This window comes from Chinchilla lanigera, unplaced genomic scaffold (assembly GCF_000276665.1).
Source record: "Chinchilla lanigera isolate Chin_1 unplaced genomic scaffold, ChiLan1.0 scaffold00043, whole genome shotgun sequence".
Lineage (NCBI taxonomy): Eukaryota > Metazoa > Chordata > Mammalia > Rodentia > Chinchillidae > Chinchilla > Chinchilla lanigera.
This window is the reverse complement of record NW_004955444.1, coordinates 18477194-18500239: the sequence shown is the minus strand read 5'-3', so window position 1 is coordinate 18500239 and position 23046 is coordinate 18477194. Positions and strand designations below refer to the sequence as shown.

The following is a 23046-nucleotide window of genomic DNA, read 5'->3' as shown; positions in this document are numbered from 1 at the left end:
TAAGTAAAACAAGCTGAAGAATGACACTTTGGAGCTAGGCGCTTAGCAATGGAGGACCTGCCTAGCATGCATGAGGCCCTGGGTTCAATCTCCAGCAGACAGAGGGAAAGAAAGAGAGAAAGAAAGAGAAAAAGAAAGGGTGGGGGAGAGAGAAAAAGGACAGACACTGAATAAACAAAGGTAACCAGGCTACATCTTCCAAATACTCATTTATCTAATTCTAAACAGAAAAGCTTAAAAATAAAGTGGAATTTTCTATTATACAATGATCATTGTTCATAATGATGACCTTGAAATATGGCTGCATGCTAAGAAGTCTTCTAAACTATCAGTTATTTCAAAAGATCATAACAGATGTTATCATTCGTATTATTATTTTGAACCTTAAGTTATTTTCTACAAAGAGACCAAAGGGAATAAGTACAAATCAAATACCTATTCGGGAATTTCCTGAAAAGCTACTAAAAATACAAAAGCACATGTGTGGACACATCCTACTCCTCCGGTCACAGGCTGAGGTGATGTCCTGAGTGTGGATCAGCAAACTGATAATCTACGAAAGCATGTCTCCTTAAGGACCGTAGTTCAGCCTCAACTCTGCAAAGGAAGCACCTTTCAGGACACATGCTAGGGATGGGGACTCTTTCGCAGAGCTCTCTTCCTCCTGATCTAGCGGTCTCCTCTCAGCCAGTCTGCACAGACTCTGACTTACCCCTAGTACTAAGCTGAAGGTCCTTCATGGAGAGTCTGTGCTAAGGTACAGACAGAACAGAGGGTTAAAAATAGGTGCCCTTCTGCTATGGTCAACTGCAAACAGCTGCCTCCTTGTACAATATTCCCTCTAGTAGCACATCACCTCATTAGGAAGCAAAATAAAGAATGGAGAAGAGAAAGGAAGGGTCAATAGTGTCAAATGCTTCTGAAGATTCAAAGAAAAGAGTGGGATACACCCCACGCATATCAGAAATAAGAAAATGGCACCAGATGTCACACTTACTAATTTATTATTATTCCAGAAATATTCAGTGGTGCAATGAAATAAGTACTGTATTAAAATTATAAAGGAGGTTGTAAAATTGTCATTATTTATAGATGTTACCTTGTTCTATCTAGAAAATTCAAAATAAGCAATTAAAACCTACTGAAAACATTTGTAGGAAGGCCAGGATAAATCTAATAATTTTTTCAATAAAGAAGTATTAATCAATTGAAAAAATACTACCAAACATCAATAATGGTAACAAAATAATGATAATAGTTATTGCTTCTATCAAATAAGTGCTAACCCTCTGCTCAGCACCATGCTGTGCAGTTAGCCATATCTCATTTAAGCATTACAACATCTCCAGGAAGTTGTGACTCTTACTATCTCCTATTCATACATGAAGAAACTAAGGCTGAAATAATACCAACAGTTTGCCCAAGTTGGGGAGCAGCAAGAGGTGGTGACACGTTTCCTGTTCCAGCCATACTCTGGGCTGATTCTTGAGCCCAAAGGTGTCACATGCAAGAAATCAATGAGAGGAGAGAACTACAAAGTGTGTGAAGGACATAGAAAGCCTAGTAAACAAAGACCCACTGTTAATTCCTATCATTTCGTTCTGAAACCCTGCATCATTTCTTATTGTTTCTGCTGTTTTGCTTTTGTCTATGTTGTTGGCATTTTGCTATTGTTCTTTTTTATTATTCTCTTTTTTAAAAAACCTAGTAAACAAAGATCAACTGTATCATTCCTTCACAAAAGATTCAACATTATAATCACATCAATTCCATTAAATTGTACGCAATATAAATGACAAATTTTAACAGGATTCTTATCTTTTTTTTTCTTTCATTCTCTTTTTCTTACTCTCTGTTTTATTCTTTGTTTCTATCCTCTGGGTAAAATAATTCTATAGTTTATCTCAAATAATTAAACATGTGAAAACAGCCAGGAAAATTCTTCAGAGAAGATTAACGTGGACACTTGTCCTTCCAAGCACTGAAATATATACCGGTACTAATGCACAAACTCTGTAGTCAATGCTCATGAAGGGACAAATTGAGAGAACAGAACATGGGCTTCAGGAATAGACAGGCATCCAGACTTTGTGTAACTTAGTCATCTCCAATCAGGCTGGCAGTGATGAATAGGTTCAAAATACTCAACATTGGTGAAACAGAAAAGTACAACTGGACATGTGTATTGGTATTAGAAACAGATGGGACTTTGGGGGACAGCAATTTGCAAATGTGTATTATAATAAATCTCTAACCTGATAATTGCATTCTTAGGAATATTTAATGGATAAGTCAATAAATACTGTTGACTGTAGCAAAACACTGGAAATGATCATGTATAATAGTGGTACACCTCAATAAACTTTGAAACATATTTAAAAGTAAATATACTGAATATCTACTTAAAAGTATGACATACAGCTATTCAGTGATATATAAAAATATGTCATCAAGTCAGCGGAAATACAGTATGCACACTATAGTCCCACAAGGAATATCTCACATATTCATAAATATATATGAGAGATCAAATGAATAAATATAACGATAAAGGTAACATTTATTGCACACTTAACACTGTAGCCCAAGACCATGTTAAACATTTAAATAGCATTATTTCATTGTATCTTAACAACTACCCTATCAGACACTGTAATCACATTCTTTTTTTTGAAGTTAAACATACTTTATTAGAATAAAAATCCCTCATTTTAGAACTTTCATGGATACATTTCAGATAAGGATTTTCCTAAAAAGCAAGTTTTGCGAGTTGCTGTAAATTAAATACAAAGGTGATAGAAAAAGAGACTTGGAGAACTGGTAACTTTTTTAAGGTGACACAGCTAACCAGTGGTGGAGTCAGGATGGGCCCAAAGCCATCCCGCCCTGTGCTCAGGTCTCCACCTGTGCACACCAGAACACTCCGTGATGGTGATGCTCTCCCTGAGCAAAGGCGTCAGGAATATGTGCTGTTGTCTCACTTTGCTGTGTACTAAATTTCTACCATGAGTCATTTTCACATTTGGAGTCATGGGAACAAAAGCAAGAAAAGAAATCAAGAGTGACTTCGTCCACAGCAATTTCATCACTTCATCTCAGCAAACTGAGGAGATGAGAACGAAGCAGGAGATGTACTGAAAGGCTGACAGAAAGTGACAAAAAGACTCTCTGTAAAATACACAATTAACGGTGCAGGGACAAATTGGCACAACCATATTAGTTATCAAAAATTGAAAGCATGTATGTTCTTTCTTTCCCAAAACGTTTATTCCCAGGAGTGAAAAGTGTATCTAAAAAATACAAGGAGTAAGGAGATATAGGAACATCCATCACTTTCCGACCTCTGACTCTGGGACATGTGTTGTAGTGAAGACATGCAGCACCGAGAGTTCAGCCTCCCCACAACCGAATCTCTGCCCTGCACCGCAGCACCTGAGACCTACAGCAGTTTGCCCAACCAGCTCAGCCTTGGTTTATCTCTAAAACTGAAACAAAAGCTTATGCCTCAAAGAACTCGCATAAGGCTTAAAGGACATAAAATACACCATAGGGTCTGGGACATAATCACTGCTTTTTTCTTCCCAACACTCACCGTCTACATAAACTTTGACCCTATCTCTAGGATAAACTATATCACTTGGTAATTTCCACATTATTCTACACAAAAATATTTGGAAACACTAAAATTTAGTTCTTACAGTTATTCAGAAGGAAACCTATGTGACACCCTGACACTTTCTCAATCTCAATTAGCACTAAACTAATTAACAAAACTGTTTCTCATGCACAGCGGGTCATGTGCCTCTTCCTTCTCCACTAATCCCCAGCATGCTGTAAGGGTGACTGAGTGTCTAATTACTATTTAATTGAATGCACATATTATACATTTTTGCTAGTTCCTGCTTAGTGCTTTTTGTCTAGAAATCAAAACCAATGAAATTAAGTTGAATTGGGATTTGGGCAACTATTATAAAGAGAGGGTTTGTATTATGTCTAATTATAAGTAAATATGAGTTTTAGTCTTATCTCTACTGGGAATATTTCAGGTATAGGAATGTGCCACAGGTGACTAATTTCAATGATTGATAACATTGCTATTCTTATTTACAATATTTTATTCCTTATTACAGTGATTTTATTGCTGGGACTCACTAAATATAATTATTCTCAAAAGAAAAGTAAACATTAGAGAATCATTGGTTGTACTAAAATCAGAATGAACAACCATATCTGCAAAAAAATTACATGAGTTCTGCAGCATAAAGGCTGTAGAAATAGTTTTATGCTACTAGCAGAAAGAAAAGTCTTGGACTACGCAGAATACAGCCAATTATATTCATCAAAAATATTTACCTACAGAAAATAAAAAATTACAATCAAAATGGCATCCTAACGCTGAGTAAAAAGAGCATCTAATAAGGGCTCTTTTATCACTTTTGTATTATGCAGAAGTAGATATTCTCAGACGACAAGGGTTTATTTGCATGGGGATGATCACCTGGAATAATTTACTTGCAGACATCTTCAGGCAAAAGACTAGATTAAAGAACTTCTCAGATCAAACCCAACACTATGCTTCTAAGACTTCTCCAAAAATATTTTCTGTAGACAAGCCCTAAAGACTTTATGAGTTTCTCACAAAAACCTATGAAAGAATGAACACTAAGAATCTAGACCAACTAGAGCAATAAGAATTCAGAAATTGTAAAGGGGTTTGTTTTTAAAGGTACTATAATAGAAAATGGACCCACCCAAAAGAGTATGGTTTTGTTCTTCTACTAGTTTATTTTGAAGAGTTTTCCAATGGCAAATCTCTTGATCAGAAAAGCCTCCATTCTACCAAAGATTTCAGATTCTGTCTACACCATGGGCAATTATCTAGATTATTTTAGCCTTGTATGTTATGAAAAAAAAGCTTTAACTAGAATGTTTAAAAAAACTTTTGGTACTGGGAATTGAACTCAGGACCTTGCACTTGCCAAGCAGGTGCTGTGCCTCTGAGTTATATCCCCAGCCCTAGAATATTTAAAATTGAAGTAGCCAGAAAAAATGAAGCAGACTTGTATGTAACTAATACAAAAATATCTCAAAAATCTATACTTAGGTGAAAAAAATTATCTGGTATATTTATGTAAAAAAAAAAAATATTTTAAAATTTCACTTGCCCATGTGAGGATATGTCAGTGTCTACCTTTTTTTTATATAAGATTTTTCTCTAACCTATAGTATGGCCTGAGTGTCTGTGCGCCACAAAAAATTCTACATGGAAAGTCTAATCCCTAGGTTTAGGAAGTAAGGCGTCTGGGAGGTGATCAGATCATGAGGGAAGAGCCCCCACAACGGGGACTGGTGGCCTTATAAAAGCCCCCCAGATTCCTAGCTCGCCCCTGCCGCATGTGAGGACACCGCGAGAAGGCACTGTGCCATGAGCTGAGAGGTGGGCCCTCAGCAGACTCCATCTGCAAGTACCTATCTTGAAGTCAACTTCCCAGTCTCCAAACCTGTGAGAAATACATTTCTATGGTTTAGAAGCTACCCAGGCTATGGTACTTTATTAGAGAAGCCCAAGTGGAAGATTCTTTACCCTTTTTCTTCTTCAGAGGACGGCTTCCACCCCCAATGAAGGAATCTTGGTAAATTTCTTCACCTTATCAGACAAGAATCCTTTGCTCACCCTCAAGCCATTTCATTTCTAGTCTGAGATTTCACATTCTCTAGGTCTTTCTGTATGTAAGCAATTTGCTACATCCAGTCTAGGGTATAAGCGCCCTAGACTGTAACTTATACATAAATGAGATGAAAATATTAATGAGGCAGACTAGGGGGCTTTGGTTGTTTGGTTGTGCTTCTGTATTTCCTTGGTAGCTGCTAACACCTGGCTACACATCACAAGATCTAATGGCACATCAATTTTATAAACACTGTTTGCAAAAGACTGCACACTGAATAGCTGAGACTTTAAATGAGATGCCAATAATACTACCTTACCATGGAGATGGCAGTAACAAACACCCACCCCCCCAATGGCTAATATTGCCAGTCAGTTACACTGCTTTCCCACTGCGCTTCCCTGTGGGTCTGGAACCCCTCCCCACAATCCTGACAGCTGATACCAATCGTCTGAGTGAGGTGTGTCCTCGTTTCTTTCATTTTTACAGACCTCCGTCAAACAAACAGATCAAAGATATGCAACAGTCTCAATGAGCTGCTGCCAACTTTTGGAGCTGCAGTGATGGAAATGGAGACACAGGGTAGCTTTGGAAGCTATGTGCAGAAGTGGATGACAGACTGGAAATGTGGGGTGAGGCAGAGGTGTCCCACATGAGTCAAGTTCTGAAGTAAACTATGTTGAGTGTAGATGCCTCTGATGTATGCAAAAGCAAAATTTTACAGACAGTTGGCTGTTCAACTCTAGACTATAACTGAATGATCTAGGATCTAGATTAGAAATGTAAATGATGGAGTCCTGCACAGTTAGTAGTAACTGAAGATGCATGAGTGATTCACATGAAGAGACAGGAGGTCTCAAAGGCTAATTCTTCAAGAATGCAACATTAAGAGGCCTCCTAAAAGGATATTCGTGCAGCCTACAGAGCATATACTGATGGACCAAGTAGAAAAAGACTACGAACCAAACCCCGATCACACAGGAAATATCACAAAGAATCAACAACTGGGATCTCATTTTCTTAAAAAGCTTTTCACAGCAAAAGAAACCACCAATAGTGTGAAGAAACAACCAACTGTGGGAAAAAAAATTTGCCAGCTGTTCCTCAGACAAAGAACTAAAATTTAGAGTATATAAAATACTCAAAATAATCAGATACCCTCAAAGTTAAAGACCCAGTTCAAAATTGGGCATCTGAGATGAATACACACTTGTCAACTGAAGTAGAAATGGCAAATAAATATATGAAAAAATGTTCAACATTACTGGTTATTAGAGATATACAAATTAAAACAATGGTGACATTCCCTCTCACCCCAGAAAGAATGACAAGAAATCAACCAATAGCAAATGCTAGAGGGGCTGTGAGGAAAAAGGAACCCTTCTGTTGGTGGGAGTGTAGACTGGTGCAACCACTGTGGAAATCAGTGTGGTGATACCTCAAAAAACTAAAACTAGAGGTTACATCTAACTCAGCTATTCCCCTTCTTGGTATCATCCCAAAAGAATTAAAAGCATCATACCACAGCAATATATGCACACCCATGTTTATATTGGCATGGTTTGTAATCTTGGAAACAGCCCAAGTGCCCATCTACCATTAAATAGAAAGAAGATGTGGGTTTTTTATACAATAGAGTATTGTGCCATAAAGAATAATCTTGGGATGGGGATTTAGCTCAGCAGCACAGCACCTGCCCGGCAAGCGCAAGGTCGTGAGTTCAATTCCCGGTACCGGAAAAAACCCCCCCCAAAAAATAATCTTGAGACATTTCTAGGTAAATGGATTCACCCTAGACCATACTGTTAAGTGAAATAAATCAGACACACATTTTAAATACCACATTGTTTTTCTGGTGTGAGGAGCCAAAAGTGTAAATAAGGACCAAAGTGTATAATAGACATTGGGAAATGGGAAGAAAATGTTCAAATGAGCAGGGGAGCAAGGAAGGTGGGGGAGGGACAAGAAAGAAAAACAACAGAAGGAAAAATGAAAACAAAGCTTTTGCCAATGAGGAGAGGAAGAGGGACTGAAGAGAGGGGAGGGGAGCGGGAAAAAAGAAGCAGGATACATCATGCACAGGTACCAACTCCCCATCATGAATGCTATCATTATGTATATCTAAAATGTACCAATAAAAATTCAAAAACAAAAAAAAGAAAGCAAATTAGAAAGGGAAGATCAAAAGAAATTCTGTGAGATAGACACTAAAAACTAAAATGAGTAAATGAGGTAAGAAGAAGGTTGGCACTGGAGATTGCTCAGGCAACGTGAGTTCTGAAACTGTCCCAGAAATTTAATGTTCTTAAAAGGAATACTATTTACGGGCAAGGAAAAAATATGCGCAGTTTGTCATGTCATTAAATAATAACGAAATCTGTACAGCATGCAGTCACACTGCAATTCACAATCTCCAAATAACTCAACATTAAATAAAAAGTTCGCAAAAGAAAATAGGTTCTTTGACTTCATTAATATATATTTACTATTCATCAGATACAAGAGTAGGTTCTAGGTTGGTCAGGCAGGTTGACTTCATTATTTCCCAACCTAGAAATCTGAAATTTCATGTTGGACTATAACAAAACTATAAGCACTTTCTTGGAAGCTGACTAGAGAGGAACAGAACTGAAATAAGCATTTATTTCCAGGGACATTGCTTTTAAGTGATCAATTTTAACAGTTGATGACACTTAAAATTTTCTAAACCTCATTTTCTTTATTGGAAAGATTTTTGAAAAGCAGTGCTCATCCTCAAGAGCTGCCCTGAGATGAGGCAAGGTAAACGACCCAGCATAAGGCTCACACATTCCCACTACTGAAAACAAATTCTTATTATGAGTGGAACATTTTCACGGAGGATGACTAACCTTTCATTAAAGGGTAAAATAATCATACATCTTTTGATTTACTCTTACTTCCCACTATGTCCAAAGTAACTGATCTAGGTCTCAGGATACATCCCAGATCTGCCCTTCTTCCCAAAGGTATGTAAAGAGGCAGGAATATTTGTGGGCTCATGTCTCCAAATCTGGTTGTTTTGTCCATACCCACCCCTCTTTCAAGTTTTCCAAAATCACAATGGATACTTTGGATTCCCACAGATTTACTACCTTTGATATTCTTCATCTTTGTACTACTTTCTTGTTAAACAAATTTATACAATGCTATTTCAGATTGTCTGAGATCCTGGAATATTAAAGGTTATCAGAAGTCTTGACTGTATAAAACCTGTTCACTCTATTATTTTACAAACCAATCTGACTCTAGCACATGGAAAGTTATAGTCTAGTGCAGTAACTGGAACTAACACTTATTGCGTACATTATTTAAAAAATCAGAAAGGGGTAAGAACTAAACCAACATGATACTAAATTCAGAAAGCAAGGAGAACAAGATTAGCAAAGCCAGTTTACTTGGGAAACAATTCATAGAAGTAAAATCTGTCCTTCAAGTAACAGCAGCATTTATATATGAAAAAACAGAAAACATGGTGGGGGGCAGTCTAAAACAGCAAACGCTAAGCAAATCTTGTGCTACCCATAATTGTCAAAATACTATGAAATAAGAGAAACTAAATAGGAAAATGATATGTTTAAAAACAGAAAACTCAGTCAGATAAAACTTTACTGAAAGAGAGAAAATGATAATTTCCCTTATTGTTGTCATTCTAATACAACTGTTAACAGTAGATGCTTCTGTTTAATCTTTTATAGTCCAATGTGAAATACTTATATTTGCCTAATATCCTAGTTTTTAATAGTCAGTTCCTTAATCCTCTATTTTAATCCTCCAGAGTTAGATTTCTAGATAATTCTCTGAGTTTTTCTAGCTGTAAAATTATTAAACTAAGTATTAATCTTATTTTGATTCCATTTTTCTTCTACTTTTTAAGAATTAATTACAATGAAAGGCTGACATAAAAGGTTCTTTTTATATTGTTGCTTCTACATTATCCTGTTTTAAGAGTAGAAAAAAAAATTAATTACCTAAAAGGGTTATGTGCTTACAGTTTCAATTAAAGTATATGTTATTTTCAATGATTTCTACACTTACTTTTTCAGCATTTTGGTAATTTCCTCAAATCATCTCTTTAGCTTAACTTTTCCAGTTGGAGACTTATGAAGAAAACCTTACCCATAAGGAAGCAATCATTTCATTTTCCTCCTCATTTACCTGCTGCCTATTCTCTCCCATTTTTCTTTTCTATGATTAAATTAATAGAGACATAAGGAAGAATATTCATCATACAAGCAGTGAAAGGCACCTTGGGAGGTCTGCTGAAAAATGTCCCGTCCAGGCCAGTTCCCCGCTAAATCATCCAGGAATTTGAAGTATTTAATGCCATAGCATTCCTCACTCAGATTTAATCCATTTGCCTATAGAAAAAAAATCTTCCGTATAGCCTCTAGTTCTCTCCTATGCAATCCAAAGCCCTTTTGCTGGTACTTAAAAGCCATTCTTTATTTCAGCGTATGCCTTTTGAGCAGCCATGAGAGTAAAGATGTAATATGGTAGAACATGTTTAGATGACGCAAACTGGTCACAGAGAGTTTTTTACGGAAAATATATTCCTTATGGTTAAAATTATGAAATGTACTGTATTTAAGGTGTCAGAGTATATCAGTGCTCAACACACACACTGGTCCCTGACTGCAAAATATTCTCTTTTCTTCTTCCAAAGCATGGTTTTGTTTGACTTTATTGGATGAATAGAAAACTAAACCATTTTAGAGCTTTTATTCTTAATAAATTAACATTTCTAAGACATGAAAAGGAAAAGGGACATATTCAAAACAAGAATTATTTTCCTTATTCAGTAATCTAGAAGAAACCCTAAGCAGCTTTGCTATTTCTGATTCTTGGGCTAGTAATAATTTTTATATCACATAATCAAAACAATAGTTTGAGCTTGGTGTCTTCACATTTTACTGAAATTATCTTGTGATCCTTTAGGAAATCCATTCTATTCTGCAGAAATTCTATATGATATAGTAAATTAAAAAAGGATATATCTTTAGAACTTTCAGTTCTCATCCTAATGCTATCCATTGTGTTAAATGATTGCAGTGAGAAGAATCCAGATTCTACCATTGAAAATATGGCTCTAAGCTTTTCATTCATTCTGGGAGGATAACAGTTTTATCTACTTGGTCATTCAGTTACATTCTCACTTTCTCCACACGGCCCCCGCCTTTCCCATGATGCTTTAGTCTTCTCTAACTTGTATCTCTTTTAAGTTACAAAAGAAAATACACGAAATTGATGCTAGCTGTAGCTTTATTAAAGCTAAAGTAAAAACTGGTATTAATTGCAGAAGTAATGCAGGGAAAAGTTCAACACAGTAAAGGATGACTTCACAGACCCAAAAGAAAAATGAGGGCAATTTTGACAAAGGCACTATTCAGAGACATTTGCTGGATAACCCTTTCCATTTTCCTTCTTCCTTTCCTCTGAGTTTTTGGGGATCTTCCCTCTCCTCACCTGTTTAGGGCAAACTTATTTTTCCAGTTTTAATGGGGAAAAAGAAAACTATTTAGAGAGCTTTGTGGCACTGACTTTTACATAAAATAAATAATTATAATTTATTGTAGTTACTGTAAATTTGTGCACAGTCTAACAATATTTGAGTCATAGGTCAAAACATTCTCAAACAGGCAAAATAAAATAGGCTAATACTTAATAAAGTCAATAGAGAAGTAATCATTTCCTCAGAAGATTAGTACCAATATTATGATACCAAAGTTAATATGTAAAGGTTGGTCTTACTATTTATTATTATTAAGGTTTTGTTTCTCTGCATCTTACAAAATTTATAGATAAAGGCTCACTTAGTAACAACCAACTCCAAGAAATCTAAACTGTCACTGCTGAACGAAAGAATTCCCAGCACCTCAGTAAATTACACAATAATTCTTTAAACAAATTCAAAATCATAGTTCATACTTCTTAAATGATAATATAAAGTCTCAGATTATTCATGGGAATAATAAATCTTGGTTATCAAAGCTCTCCAGATATTCAGACATGTCATGCAAAAGGAAGCTATCATTTAAGTCCTAAAACTAAAGCTATTTCAGTAAAAGATAGCTAAAATAAATCTGAGTTATTTTAAACATTTTTTAGAGAACAACTACCATGAAAATATTTTTTCCCTTTTTAGTTCCAGGAGCTTAAATGAAACATTCATGCATTAAATTTAAAGTCTGGCTGTCAAATCACTTCACTTTAATATAAATTTGAATTACCTGCCTTAGGGCATTATTAAATATCAAATAAAAAGCACACATCTATTAAGTCTGATTTCCCAATATAATTTTAATGTAGAACCATGACTAAATTTGTAGTACACATTTCAAGATAAAAGGATAAAAAATGTATTCACAAAAGGATGAAAGCAGAATTGGAGTTACCTTAGAAAGAATTCCTGCCTCATCTTCTAAAATTTTGAGGGAAAATTACCCCTCTAAGTAATCTCAGCCTCAAGAAGAAGTACATAAATCCATCCTCTTTTTTAAAATCTGTACATTTTTAAAGTGCATATTATTCTTCTACCAGATAATGAAGTATTGAAATACACACACTCTTAAACAACATTTAAGTCTCTCTCACTCGCTCTCGCTCGCTCTGGCTCTCTCTCACACTCTCTCTCTCTCTTTCTCTCTCTCTCGGTGTATTTGTGTGTGTGTGTGTGTGTGTGTGTGTGTGTGTGTGACAGAGATTAAAACAGTAATAGCTATTTAGGTAGAGAGAGGTAACTCTGGTCTAGGGCTAGACATGGATGAAATATTAGTCATTCAGAATTATGATACAGAGTGAATACGAACCCCCACCTGGGGAAATTCACAAGTTCACTTTCAAGCCTCTTCAAGCCTCCCTGCTGCCCTCCTACCAGGCCTTCTTCCCCTTCCTCACCGAAAAATAAAAGCCAGTCATGAACACACTCAATCCATAAACCACTTCCTTCTTCCCTCCTGCTCCACCACAGAAAGTGTCTCCTCTTAAAGTCAGTTTCCCTGTGTGCTCAGGATCTCATCCCATTGAAATTTTTGAAAATTCTCTGGTAAGATTAGTTCCTCCAAAAAGTGGTCTCTCTACAGCTGCCTGCTCTTTTCCCACTACATATAGGCAAGTTCGGGCATTCCTTTTGTTACAAAAAATAAAATAAAGTAGGCTTTCCCCATCCCACATTCTCTCAGGCTACAGTCTTCAGCCAAGTTATCAGATGTGGCCAGGACATGGCCGCTCCAGGGACTTTCTTCCAGTCACCTTCAGCCTGATGCAGCGTGTCCTTCACTACTGTCCTGGCTGGACCCCCTGTGTGGGGACCTACTCTGACCTCTACCCACAAAGTAGTTAGGAGAAACATGCATAAAATTTCCAGCTTTGCTGCTCAAGAACAGCATTACTTGGGCAGTGACCTTCTGTGTGTTCTGGTTAACGTCTCTGCAAAGTCTTGGGTTAGATGTTATGAACACTGAATGAGGTTATTCCATCATTCTAATGGCAAACCCATATACATATCATATACATATACATACATATACACATGCACATATACATATACACGTATGTATATACAATACATATACTGTACATCTCTATGCTAAATACTCCCATATTTCATCCCAGACTCTTCTGTGGCTGAGAAATGTCTCTGTCTCTCTGTCTCTGTCTCTCCCCATGTCTTCCAACACAGCTTTTCATATTTCCATCCTGAATAAGTTCTATCCTTAGTTTTAAAGGTGTTGTATCCAGTTTCTTAAGCCCCAGACCCCAACCATCATCTTTGAGGGCATTTACATCTTCTTCTACCCTTTCCCAATTCATCACCAGGTACCCCCTGCGATTTCTATTTCCTACACATTACTTTCCTTCCATCTCTACTAGCTTTACACTATGGTCGGAGCTGCTGTAGCTATCAGAGTACTCAATACCTTCCTACTCCCACTGTAGTGGATTGATGGTCGACTTATAACCCCCAGATGAACTGAGTAAGCACGGTGCTGGGTGTGGGAGGCCCACATGGGGACTGTTGCCAGCAGCAGAAGAGGCAGACCTGGAGAAGTGGTGCGGCTGTTGGGGGCAGAGAAAGGCTGTTGGGAGCTGACAGAAGCTGTAAGGAGTGTTGGTTCTTTTGGAGGAGCTTGTCATGCTGGCTTTCCTGATGGACTTGGCTAATAGATCGACACCTGCTGGTCAACCCAGCTGAACTGGTATGCATGGAATTAATCTGGAATAATTTTGAGAGACTGGCCAAAGAGGCAGCCCTTGTGTGCTGCAAACTATATTGGAAACTCTGGCTGGAGCCTGGAAAATCAGAGTACTCATGGAAACGCTACTGATTAAGATGAAGCTCAGGAGGCTTCAATTGAGAAGGACTGCATTGGCTGCGGGATCCCAGGTAACTCTTTGGAGAAGCTGGTCTGCACTTTGCTTGTGTTTAGAGATACTGCCTAGTTGGAGAAACAGAACTTTCCATGTAGTCTGTTGTTGGGATGGTAGCATGGTTACTGTTGAGCGCTTCTGGCCAGATCTATGAAATGAAGAGCAAAGAGCCAGCAGAATGATACGAAACACTTGGCCAGAGGGCTGGCTCTCATCAAGCTTTGGCTTGCAAGGCTGAAATAGAGGACAATGTGACTGTTAAGAATAGGACGACGAAAAAATGAACTGAAGTCTTTCACCTGAAGATAAGAGTGTATCTGATTTGTAGGAGAACTATATTGTTTAGTCTTGCCATGCATTGAAAAATTAATGGGAAGTAACGACTGTGTGCAACAGCTCTTTTAATATGTTTTTATGTTGTGTTTAGATATATGTTTGTAAGCAGGTTAATTAATCAAAGTACTATGTTTTGACCTTGAATTTTGGTCACCCCTTAAATATTTTGTTTTTGGTGCAGGAATGAGTGCAAAAAAAAAAAGGGAATAGTCTATGTATAACTGTTATATTAATGTAAATGTGAATAGACTAAAACTTGTTAACTTTCACAAATCTTCCACTAGAGACTATGGATTAAGGACATGTGTATGGTTATTACACTGTAGTAGATTGTACAGGGATGGACTGTAGTAGATTGACAACTGATGGTCAACTTATAACACCCAGCTGAAATGAGTAAGCATGGTGCTGGGTGTGGGAGGCCCACCTGAGGACTGCTGCCAGCAGCGTAAGAGGCAGAACTGGAGAAGAAGTGAGGCTGTTGGAGCAGAGAAAGTGTTGGGAGCTGGTAGAAGCTGTACAGAGCTGTTGGTTCTGTGGGAGGAGCTTGTCATGCTGGCTTTCCTGATGAAGTTGGCTGTATTCATCCTCTGAGGAGCTCAGGACCTTGTTGGTGTTGAGAATAGCTTCAGTTCACTGTGGGGGAGCTCTGGTCCTCACTTTGAGCATTGCTTCCTGGCTCCAGAGGGGAAGATGGTGCACTGCCAGTCTCCTGGAATGGCTTGTCGCATTGGCTTTCCTGATGGGAACTCACCTGTCTTCACCACTAGAGGAGCTCAAGACCTCACTGTTGCTGAGGATGGCTGTGGTACTTTTCAAGGGAGCTCTGGTTCTTACTTTGTGCATCGCTTCCTGGCTCCAGTGCCATGCCTCAGCCTGCTAGCACAGATCCTTCATCCCACTTGACACAGACTTCCTAGATTCCACCACTAATGTTTGGGCCTTCCCAGTGCAGATCCATGAAACAGGCCTGCATGAGATATTGTTATGGGCTCTAGGCCTCCAGTTGGACTTTGGGAGGCAGTGTTATGAGCTCTAGGTCTTCAGCTGGACTCATGCAGGCCATTTCTGTGGGATACAGGCCTTCAGCTAGATTTCTTGGTCTATAGTGTGTGGACAGATTTCCTGCACTCTCTTGTATATGCTTGTTTGGGTGATTATTATAAATAATCTTATAAAATATGTGTCCTGTATTATATTGTTCTCCTTTGCACAATAACCCCCAAAACTGACACACCCATCTTAGCCCGCTGTAATGCAATCCATTCATTTTCCACCTAGGATGAGCTATTTTTAAAAAACACACATGAGATCAGGTCACTAAAAAAAAAGTAAGTAAAAGTCTTTATATGTTTATAATACATCAATAATTAAACAAATGCCTTATTGTGGTTGACAAGACCTTCTAATTTCTGGGACTTGTACTTCTCCCCTTTGATTTCTGTACTGCAGATTAATGGAGCTTCCATTCAGATACCTCAGGGTATCAAATTCTTACCTTCTCCACAAGGAGCACTTCCTCAGGCCTTTGCACAAAGATATTCCTTCTCTCTGAAAGCTCCTTCCACACATTGCTCTGTTTTTCTCATTAATGAAATCTACTACAATCTACAATTGTATATTTTTGAGTTCTTATTGTTCCATTGTAAGACTCCTTACCCCAGACCCTCAGCTCTGTACATCCAGAATGGTGCTTAGTAATGACTTTTGATTTATATCATTTTAGCTCTTTAGCTCATGTGCTATAAGCTCATGAGCTCTTTAGCTCTTTAGCTCATGTGTTTAGCCTAAAGCACACTGGAGTTGTCCCCCTTTTCAACCATATATTAATTAGTAAAATTTTCTTCTCATTTCTACTAAAGGTGAATTTGGCTGACCTTTATCATCTCCAAAATTAGCAGGAGGAGGAGATGAACTGTACCAGCTAAAGGAGAAAATAAGAACAAAGAATGGTAATGCAACTAGCTGATGTATAATTTGCATAGTTCTAAGAAACTTCTAACTTGCCTAAAGATATGCACAGAACAAGTAGTATGATAGGTTCACAGTAAAATAAAAAGACTTTAACTCTACAGATCTTTGGAACGTGATAGGAAAATAAATACACAAATAGCTAAGTAGCAGAAAGAATATGCAATAAATGGCATAATTAAAGAGGCAATTGGAGGATCCATGCAGAAAGGGTACTTGAGCAGAGACATAGGGCAGCTAGAATTTCAATGGGCAAAAGGCATCATGGGCAATAGGGGGGAGCAAAGTACACTCAGAAGATAAAAGTTTGGCTATAATACTGTATAGTAATAACAGGCAAGTAAAGTAGATCGGGAAGCACACGGTCAAAATGATCACCTTTTAAAATTCCCAAGACTACCATCTAGTTCATGAGACTGTGATCTCCTTGAGGCCAGAGCCGTCCATCTGTAGCTCCTTAGCCCACAGCACCACTTACACAGTATGGGAGTTCACTGTCTCAACAATCCATTGAACAGTGGAAGCTCTGTCCCACTTTTCCAGGCACCATTCCAGCACACGCTGTTTTCCTACAGCAAGCTGTGCTTTTCTGGAATGCACCCTGCCCTGTGCATGCTTAGACAACTTACAAGAAAAAGCAGTAACTGAGTGTATAACCTTCTTTGTATATTTGATCTTTGCTATGTTTGCAATGTTTTATTTTGTTAGTTCCTGAAGAATAAAGACCACATATAGTGAATTCAACATACTGAACTCTACAGATTATGTTTCAGTCAATAAAATAACGTAGCCTCTTCAGATAATTAGTAAGTGCTACTTCATCCATCAAATAAAAAGCACTGCCATAGGACAAGTATTTCCATTTATGCCAGATCAGCCCTACCTCCCCTATAAACAAGATAATCAGATCTGCATTAGACAAGAGCTTCAACATGGGGCTCATGTACTCTCTCAGCCTCTTCCTTCGTGCCCCATGGTCATCGGATGGTGACTGCTGCAGCTTCAAGGGCAATCTGGTAAATTACTATGGAGGCCTTGCAGATCTCTGTCTCTCTGATTCGGGTCCCTTTGCTTATGAAATCCAACATTAAAGCAAAACTTAGACTTACAGAGTGCTCTAGTGTGGATATACGAGAAACAGATATTTTAAACATTATACAAAGTTAAAATAACCACCTGACTTGTGATTAATGGGATTCATGAATGTGTCATAAACTTTATTAAAACAAACCACGCTTCTTTTATTGGGAAATTAGCAGTTTGATGATCAGAGTAGCATTGGGATGCTCGATTTAGGTAACCATGTACCTCGTTTCCCTGACTTAATCTATACATACCCCAGTGAAGATGGGCTTGTTCCAGCTCTCTGTGCTACTGAAATGCAGCTCTAATGACTCTGTCACTCAGTGGCTGAGTGGGCCGGAAATTGTCTCCCAGTATCCCATCACAGCCTTCCACGAGCTCTGCCCCTTTAACATGTGTCCTCAGCCTTCGAAACTCTTCTATCTGAAAATAAAAGCAAACAAAATAGATTAATTATTTACTAGATATTAAAAAGATTAGTTTTATATTATAAGTGACTTACCATATGTGTAGATTACAATGATATAAGAAAATTAAAATTAAGCTTCAAAAAGAGAAAAACAGATTTAATTCTTCCAGACCTAAGTAAGACATCAGACAAGGGCCTTTAAGAGGAGACAAGAGAATTAGAGAACAAGGTATCCTGACCATTTCAAGATCCATAGAAATCTACTAGATTTGCTAATGTGAGAATGATTCATACGTCTCAGCGAAGTTTTTGTGCTCCTCTGTGACACAAAAATAAAAGGTGAATAAATAAATATTCTTAAATGCTTGCCGTGTATATTTTCATTAACATTCTGATAGTGTGATGTGTTAACACTGATTAGATGTCAGCTATATTAGATGAATTCAAGAGTTCCTTCATTAAAAGACTATCATTCATTCAGCCCTTAGAAGAACACAGGTCCAAAGAATACCTCTGACTTTCCAAACACTTAAGCCCTTTCCTCTCTTAGCAATTACAGTTTTCAAGTTTATCCCCCTTTCTTTGGTTGCCTCTCCAGGTCCTGTAGCTTCCCAGCACTATGAAGAGGTTACACGAAGCGGTTTCCAGAGTCCGGACAAACTTTAGCATCAGCTGCACCGAAGTTTCACTGACTTCTCAAAGGAAAATGAGCCTCTTCAGAACCTTTAGACTGCTCAGTACGACTTGAGTATTTAAGCAACAAGCAAAAAAGTCACAAGCATTCTTCAGACTCAGTCCAACTTATTAGTCAATTTACCTACGGGGATCATCAGCTGTTATTTCATTAAAATGCTACACAGTCCCAAGATACAGCCTTTCTTCATTCTCTACATGGAAGCAGGAAACTGAGACCAGGGCGTTGCCAAGAATCTCCAAATTAGCTGGTGGTAGAAGGCTGACAATACCCAGACACGTGCTCATTTTCCAACTCCGCAGCCACTTCTCTAGAAATTCTAGTCAAATCACAGTACAAGCTGTGTCACAGGGTACATGTCAGAGGGTACTGAGCAAAAGTGACTTAAACATCATGATCCATCAAAAGTTCACTGTCCATGTAACCACAGATGAGATCTATGAAGGACCTTAATACAACATCGCCAAAGGGTTCTGCCCTTTACAAAGTACAAAAATAAATACAGTAAGTTAACTAATTCCGGGGTTCTAAGGGAAGTTTAGACTTTAGGGGGCCGTGAAACCCCTACATGGAAAGCAAAGTTGAGCATGTGCATTTTCCGAAGGCAAGCTCCCTGACTCCAAAAGAGTTGAAAACCACAAAATTCTAATTGAATCCACCTACATGATGTCATGACAAAGAGCTGAGGAAAAATTAAATAGTTTGTTAGATTAGAAGCCAGGTTACAAAGTTGACTTCTACTCTTTTATTTTTCTATGTCTGCAAATTGATTGATTTCTCTAAACATAAGTCTGACCCAGCTGGGATTGTCTTGTTTATTTCTTAGTAATTCTAAATGCTGCATTTATATAACACTGCAAATCAGGTACCAATGAACTGTTTAATATACAAATGCCTTTTCAATAGACCTTAGTGGGGACTCTGGGCAACAATCTTGCTTGCAGCAGCTGGTAAATATCTAGAACTGAGGCTTCATGAGAATTCCTTGTTACTGTATGCTTTCACCTTGAAGTTTTCCCTTTGTGTAGGGGCAGAGACCTAGCGTCCTATGCTATTTCAAAAGGAAGATGATGGCGAGAGCATGAACTTGGTATCCATGCCCGTTTTTGTCCTGGATCTGCACTTGAGACCGAAATGACAAAATGAAATCAGTTCTTTAGACCTCAGTTTCCATGTGTGGGAAACAGAGATGCTATTAAAAATATTTACAGGGATGGTGTCAAAAGTGAGAACATTCATGCAAATCATTCAGTACAGTTCCAAGCACATGTGAAGTGTTCAATACATACTAGCCCTCTAATCACACAACTTCTTTTGACAGCAAACCTTTAGCATTTGAGATAAATACTTAGCTGCAGTTGCTAATATACTAATTCAAAGAGAAAGTTTAAAGCCATCTCCCTAGCACTCATCTTACACATAACCACATGTAATACCTGCAGTCAGACTAAGAATCAGAGCAGAGGCAGCGTCGGCGATGAACAGTTGGACAAGAAACCTAACTTTCTTAACATACTTTTAAAACTACTTCATTTTTATTGACTTTGAGGCTTATTTTATTAAAGCTAGGTTAATTTTATATTTATGCATTCTAAACTGAAGGTATATCCTGCAAGCCCCAGGCTTTGGCCTGAAGCACACAAAAAATGAGCTTTGGAAGACAGGATGTGAACAACAGCCAGCCTCAAATCACTGGGCTCACCGAGAGAAAACTATTTTGCAAGAAATGTTTGCCTCTGATCACAGCAGCACTTTGAAGACTTCAAACACCAACAGAGACGGAGGAGAAAATGTATATTACTGAAATGCCAATTTTTCTGAAGTAATCACCCCTCACAACCCCTCAGTCACTTCAAATGGTTTCAAGCGCATACTGAATGAGTCCACCCTGAAACAAGAGACTGATGAATGGACAGGATCACATTCGGGGTGAAAGTCTTCAAAAAATTCAAATTTCAGGACATTATAGAGACCCTCATTACTGCATACATCTTAACATGTGATTTCATAGATTTGTAAGGTTACTCTCCTTAAATAGTATTTGTTTTTAACAATTTAAGAGGAAGTAAGTGAGAGAGACAGACAGAAGTTGGACAGAGCTCCAACACTCCAGGGAACAGTACTCATCTTCTGAAGGTATTCAGCTCAACAGCCAATGTTCTCTAACTCAGAGATTTATCTCAATTGGTCTAAGATATTTATTTATATATTCAACCTTTACTCACTTACAAATCAAGATTGTTCACACTAAAATTCAGTTTTAAAACTGCTCACTTTATGAGTGTGTCCTAAGGGCTAATTTCCAGGGCTTATAATTTGCTGAAAATTAACTTAATAGGAGTCTCCAAGTTCTTGTAACTATCTTCTAATAGAATTACTTGGACTATATATCATATGTCATCTTGTTAGGAGAAATATAAGACAGAAAAATCAGTGTCATCTGTCTGTAGACATTTAGGTGTTTCTATGTGTTAGCTGCAATGAACACAGGAGGGCAGATCTCTCTTCAAAATACTTACTTTAATTCCTATTGCTTTACACTCAGAAATGAAAAATAAGCCAAATGCAGGGTGACCAATACTGTGTGATCTCATTTATATTCTGAAATATTCAAACTCACAGAAGCAGTGGTTGCTAGGAGCTAGGTGGCTGGAAATGCGGAGATAAATGTATGATTTTAGTTTTGTAAAATAAACAAGTTCCTGCAATACACTACACAGCATAGTACCTACAGCTAATGATACTGTATTGAACTTAAAAGTGCTAAGGGGACAGATCTTATGCAAAGTGTTCTTACCAAAATACTGGTGGTAATAATATGAGGAAAACTTTGGAAGGAGACAGACCTATGACCTCAATGGTGGCAATGTTCTCACAGGTACATACTGTACTTGTTACACAAGTTCCACAAGTACATAAAAGCAACATGTTTTAAGAGGAGGTGGCTCCCATGAGGGAAACCCTCCCTTTGAGTTTTCCAGTACAAGAGTTCTGAGTAACGTGGCCAGCACAAACTGAGACCTGCTGAGGTGCAGAGCACACACTGAGATCCAAAGGCTTCAGGAGAACGTAAGAATGTAAATGGCTCATCAATATTCCTTATACTGACTACATGTTAAAATGACACTATTTTGGATAAAATGGGTTAAACACTATTTGAATAAATGTTACCTATTTCTTTTGACTTTTGTATTATGAACTCTAGGAAATTCAACTTCACAGATGCAATTTACATGTTGGCATTGGCCAGGGCTGGTCTAGAGTTACCTCTCCCAGTCATCTTTAAACCTCAACATTATAGGATTACAGCACAGATCTCAATTATGCTGGGGATGAATAAAAGGAGGTGTGAAACAGTAAGAAGTTCTCAAAGTATGCCCCACAATGGAAATGAAGGTTGCCACTCCACACCCACTGGGTCAGTCAGCATCTCCAGTGGGAGAGCCCAGCAATCCAGGCTCTAACATCAGAGCCTCCAGGGGATTCTGATGTACGCGCATTTTTAATCTATGAATATAAATGTTCCATCATGAATTTTACTGTCAACACTGCACGGCCACAGAACTCTACTACTGCTTGAACCCAAGCTTCTGTGCTTTCAGTAAGAAAGAATTATGATCAGAGCATTTTCTTCAATGTCACTAGTGCTGACACTCATTCTATGGCAGATGATGCATTGCAAGGGTCCAACTGCTTCCATAACAATCCAGCAGCACGATTATGTTACTCCTATGATACAGTAGAAAGCATATATTTCTTAAATTCAATCCTAAGTTTCATATTTTCTCAATTTATTCAGCTATGTGGAGACTTCACTTGCCATTCAGCTATTCCCTTATTTATGTATTGATCCCCTTCCCCCTCTTCTTCCTCCTGTAAGTGGGATAACATGAGGCTTCTTGATTTTTCATGATATAGAAAGATTCTAGCATCATATCCTCTCGCTTTGGTTCCTATCACTTTTATCAGTCCCTATCTTTTTACCGCCCTCTCTGGACCTCTTCTATTTTTGCTCAGCTTTCTCTGAAATGATACGAACAGCACCAAATGAAGCATTCAGGTCAAGAGCAGGCTGATTTATACTCTCCTCAGATCATAATTTTTTCTAAATCACTCTAAATTGCATTTTGATATACACAAATGTGTGCTCTTATGTGTGCATGTGTCTACATTTAACACTGCTGCCCTGCCCTATGAAAAGAATGGTGCTGTGTGCTAACGACACCTAAATCACTTTTGAAAGATTACAGCTAATTGGAAAGTCATCCCTTTTCAAGGGCAGTGGAGATTTTTCCTTCTAATACACATTACTTTGGCTTTGGCTTTCCTTAAGGCAGATATTTTTGTCTCCCAACAGTCAAGAAATGTGACTTGTGAGTTAGGGTTAAACTTGAGTACTGGCTCCCAGAACAATACAAAACTAGGTTTCCTTCAAAGCCAGAGACTTGCAAAGGTGTAATGGTTTATCTCTGAATCTTAGCATAACACACCAACTA

The 23046-nt window shown here is 38.0% G+C and overlaps 1 protein-coding gene across 1 annotated transcript in view; it reads right to left on the bottom strand.

The window, feature by feature from the left end:
* Ca8 (carbonic anhydrase VIII) overlaps window positions 1-23046 on the bottom strand; it is a gene marked incomplete at its 5' end in the record, with an annotated part of 96795 nt that overhangs the window by 10561 nt on the left and 63188 nt on the right. Inside the window, 1 exon segment of the mRNA XM_013518186.1 lies at window positions 17702-17870. Coding sequence (XP_013373640.1) covers window positions 17736-17870 — 135 coding nt within the window.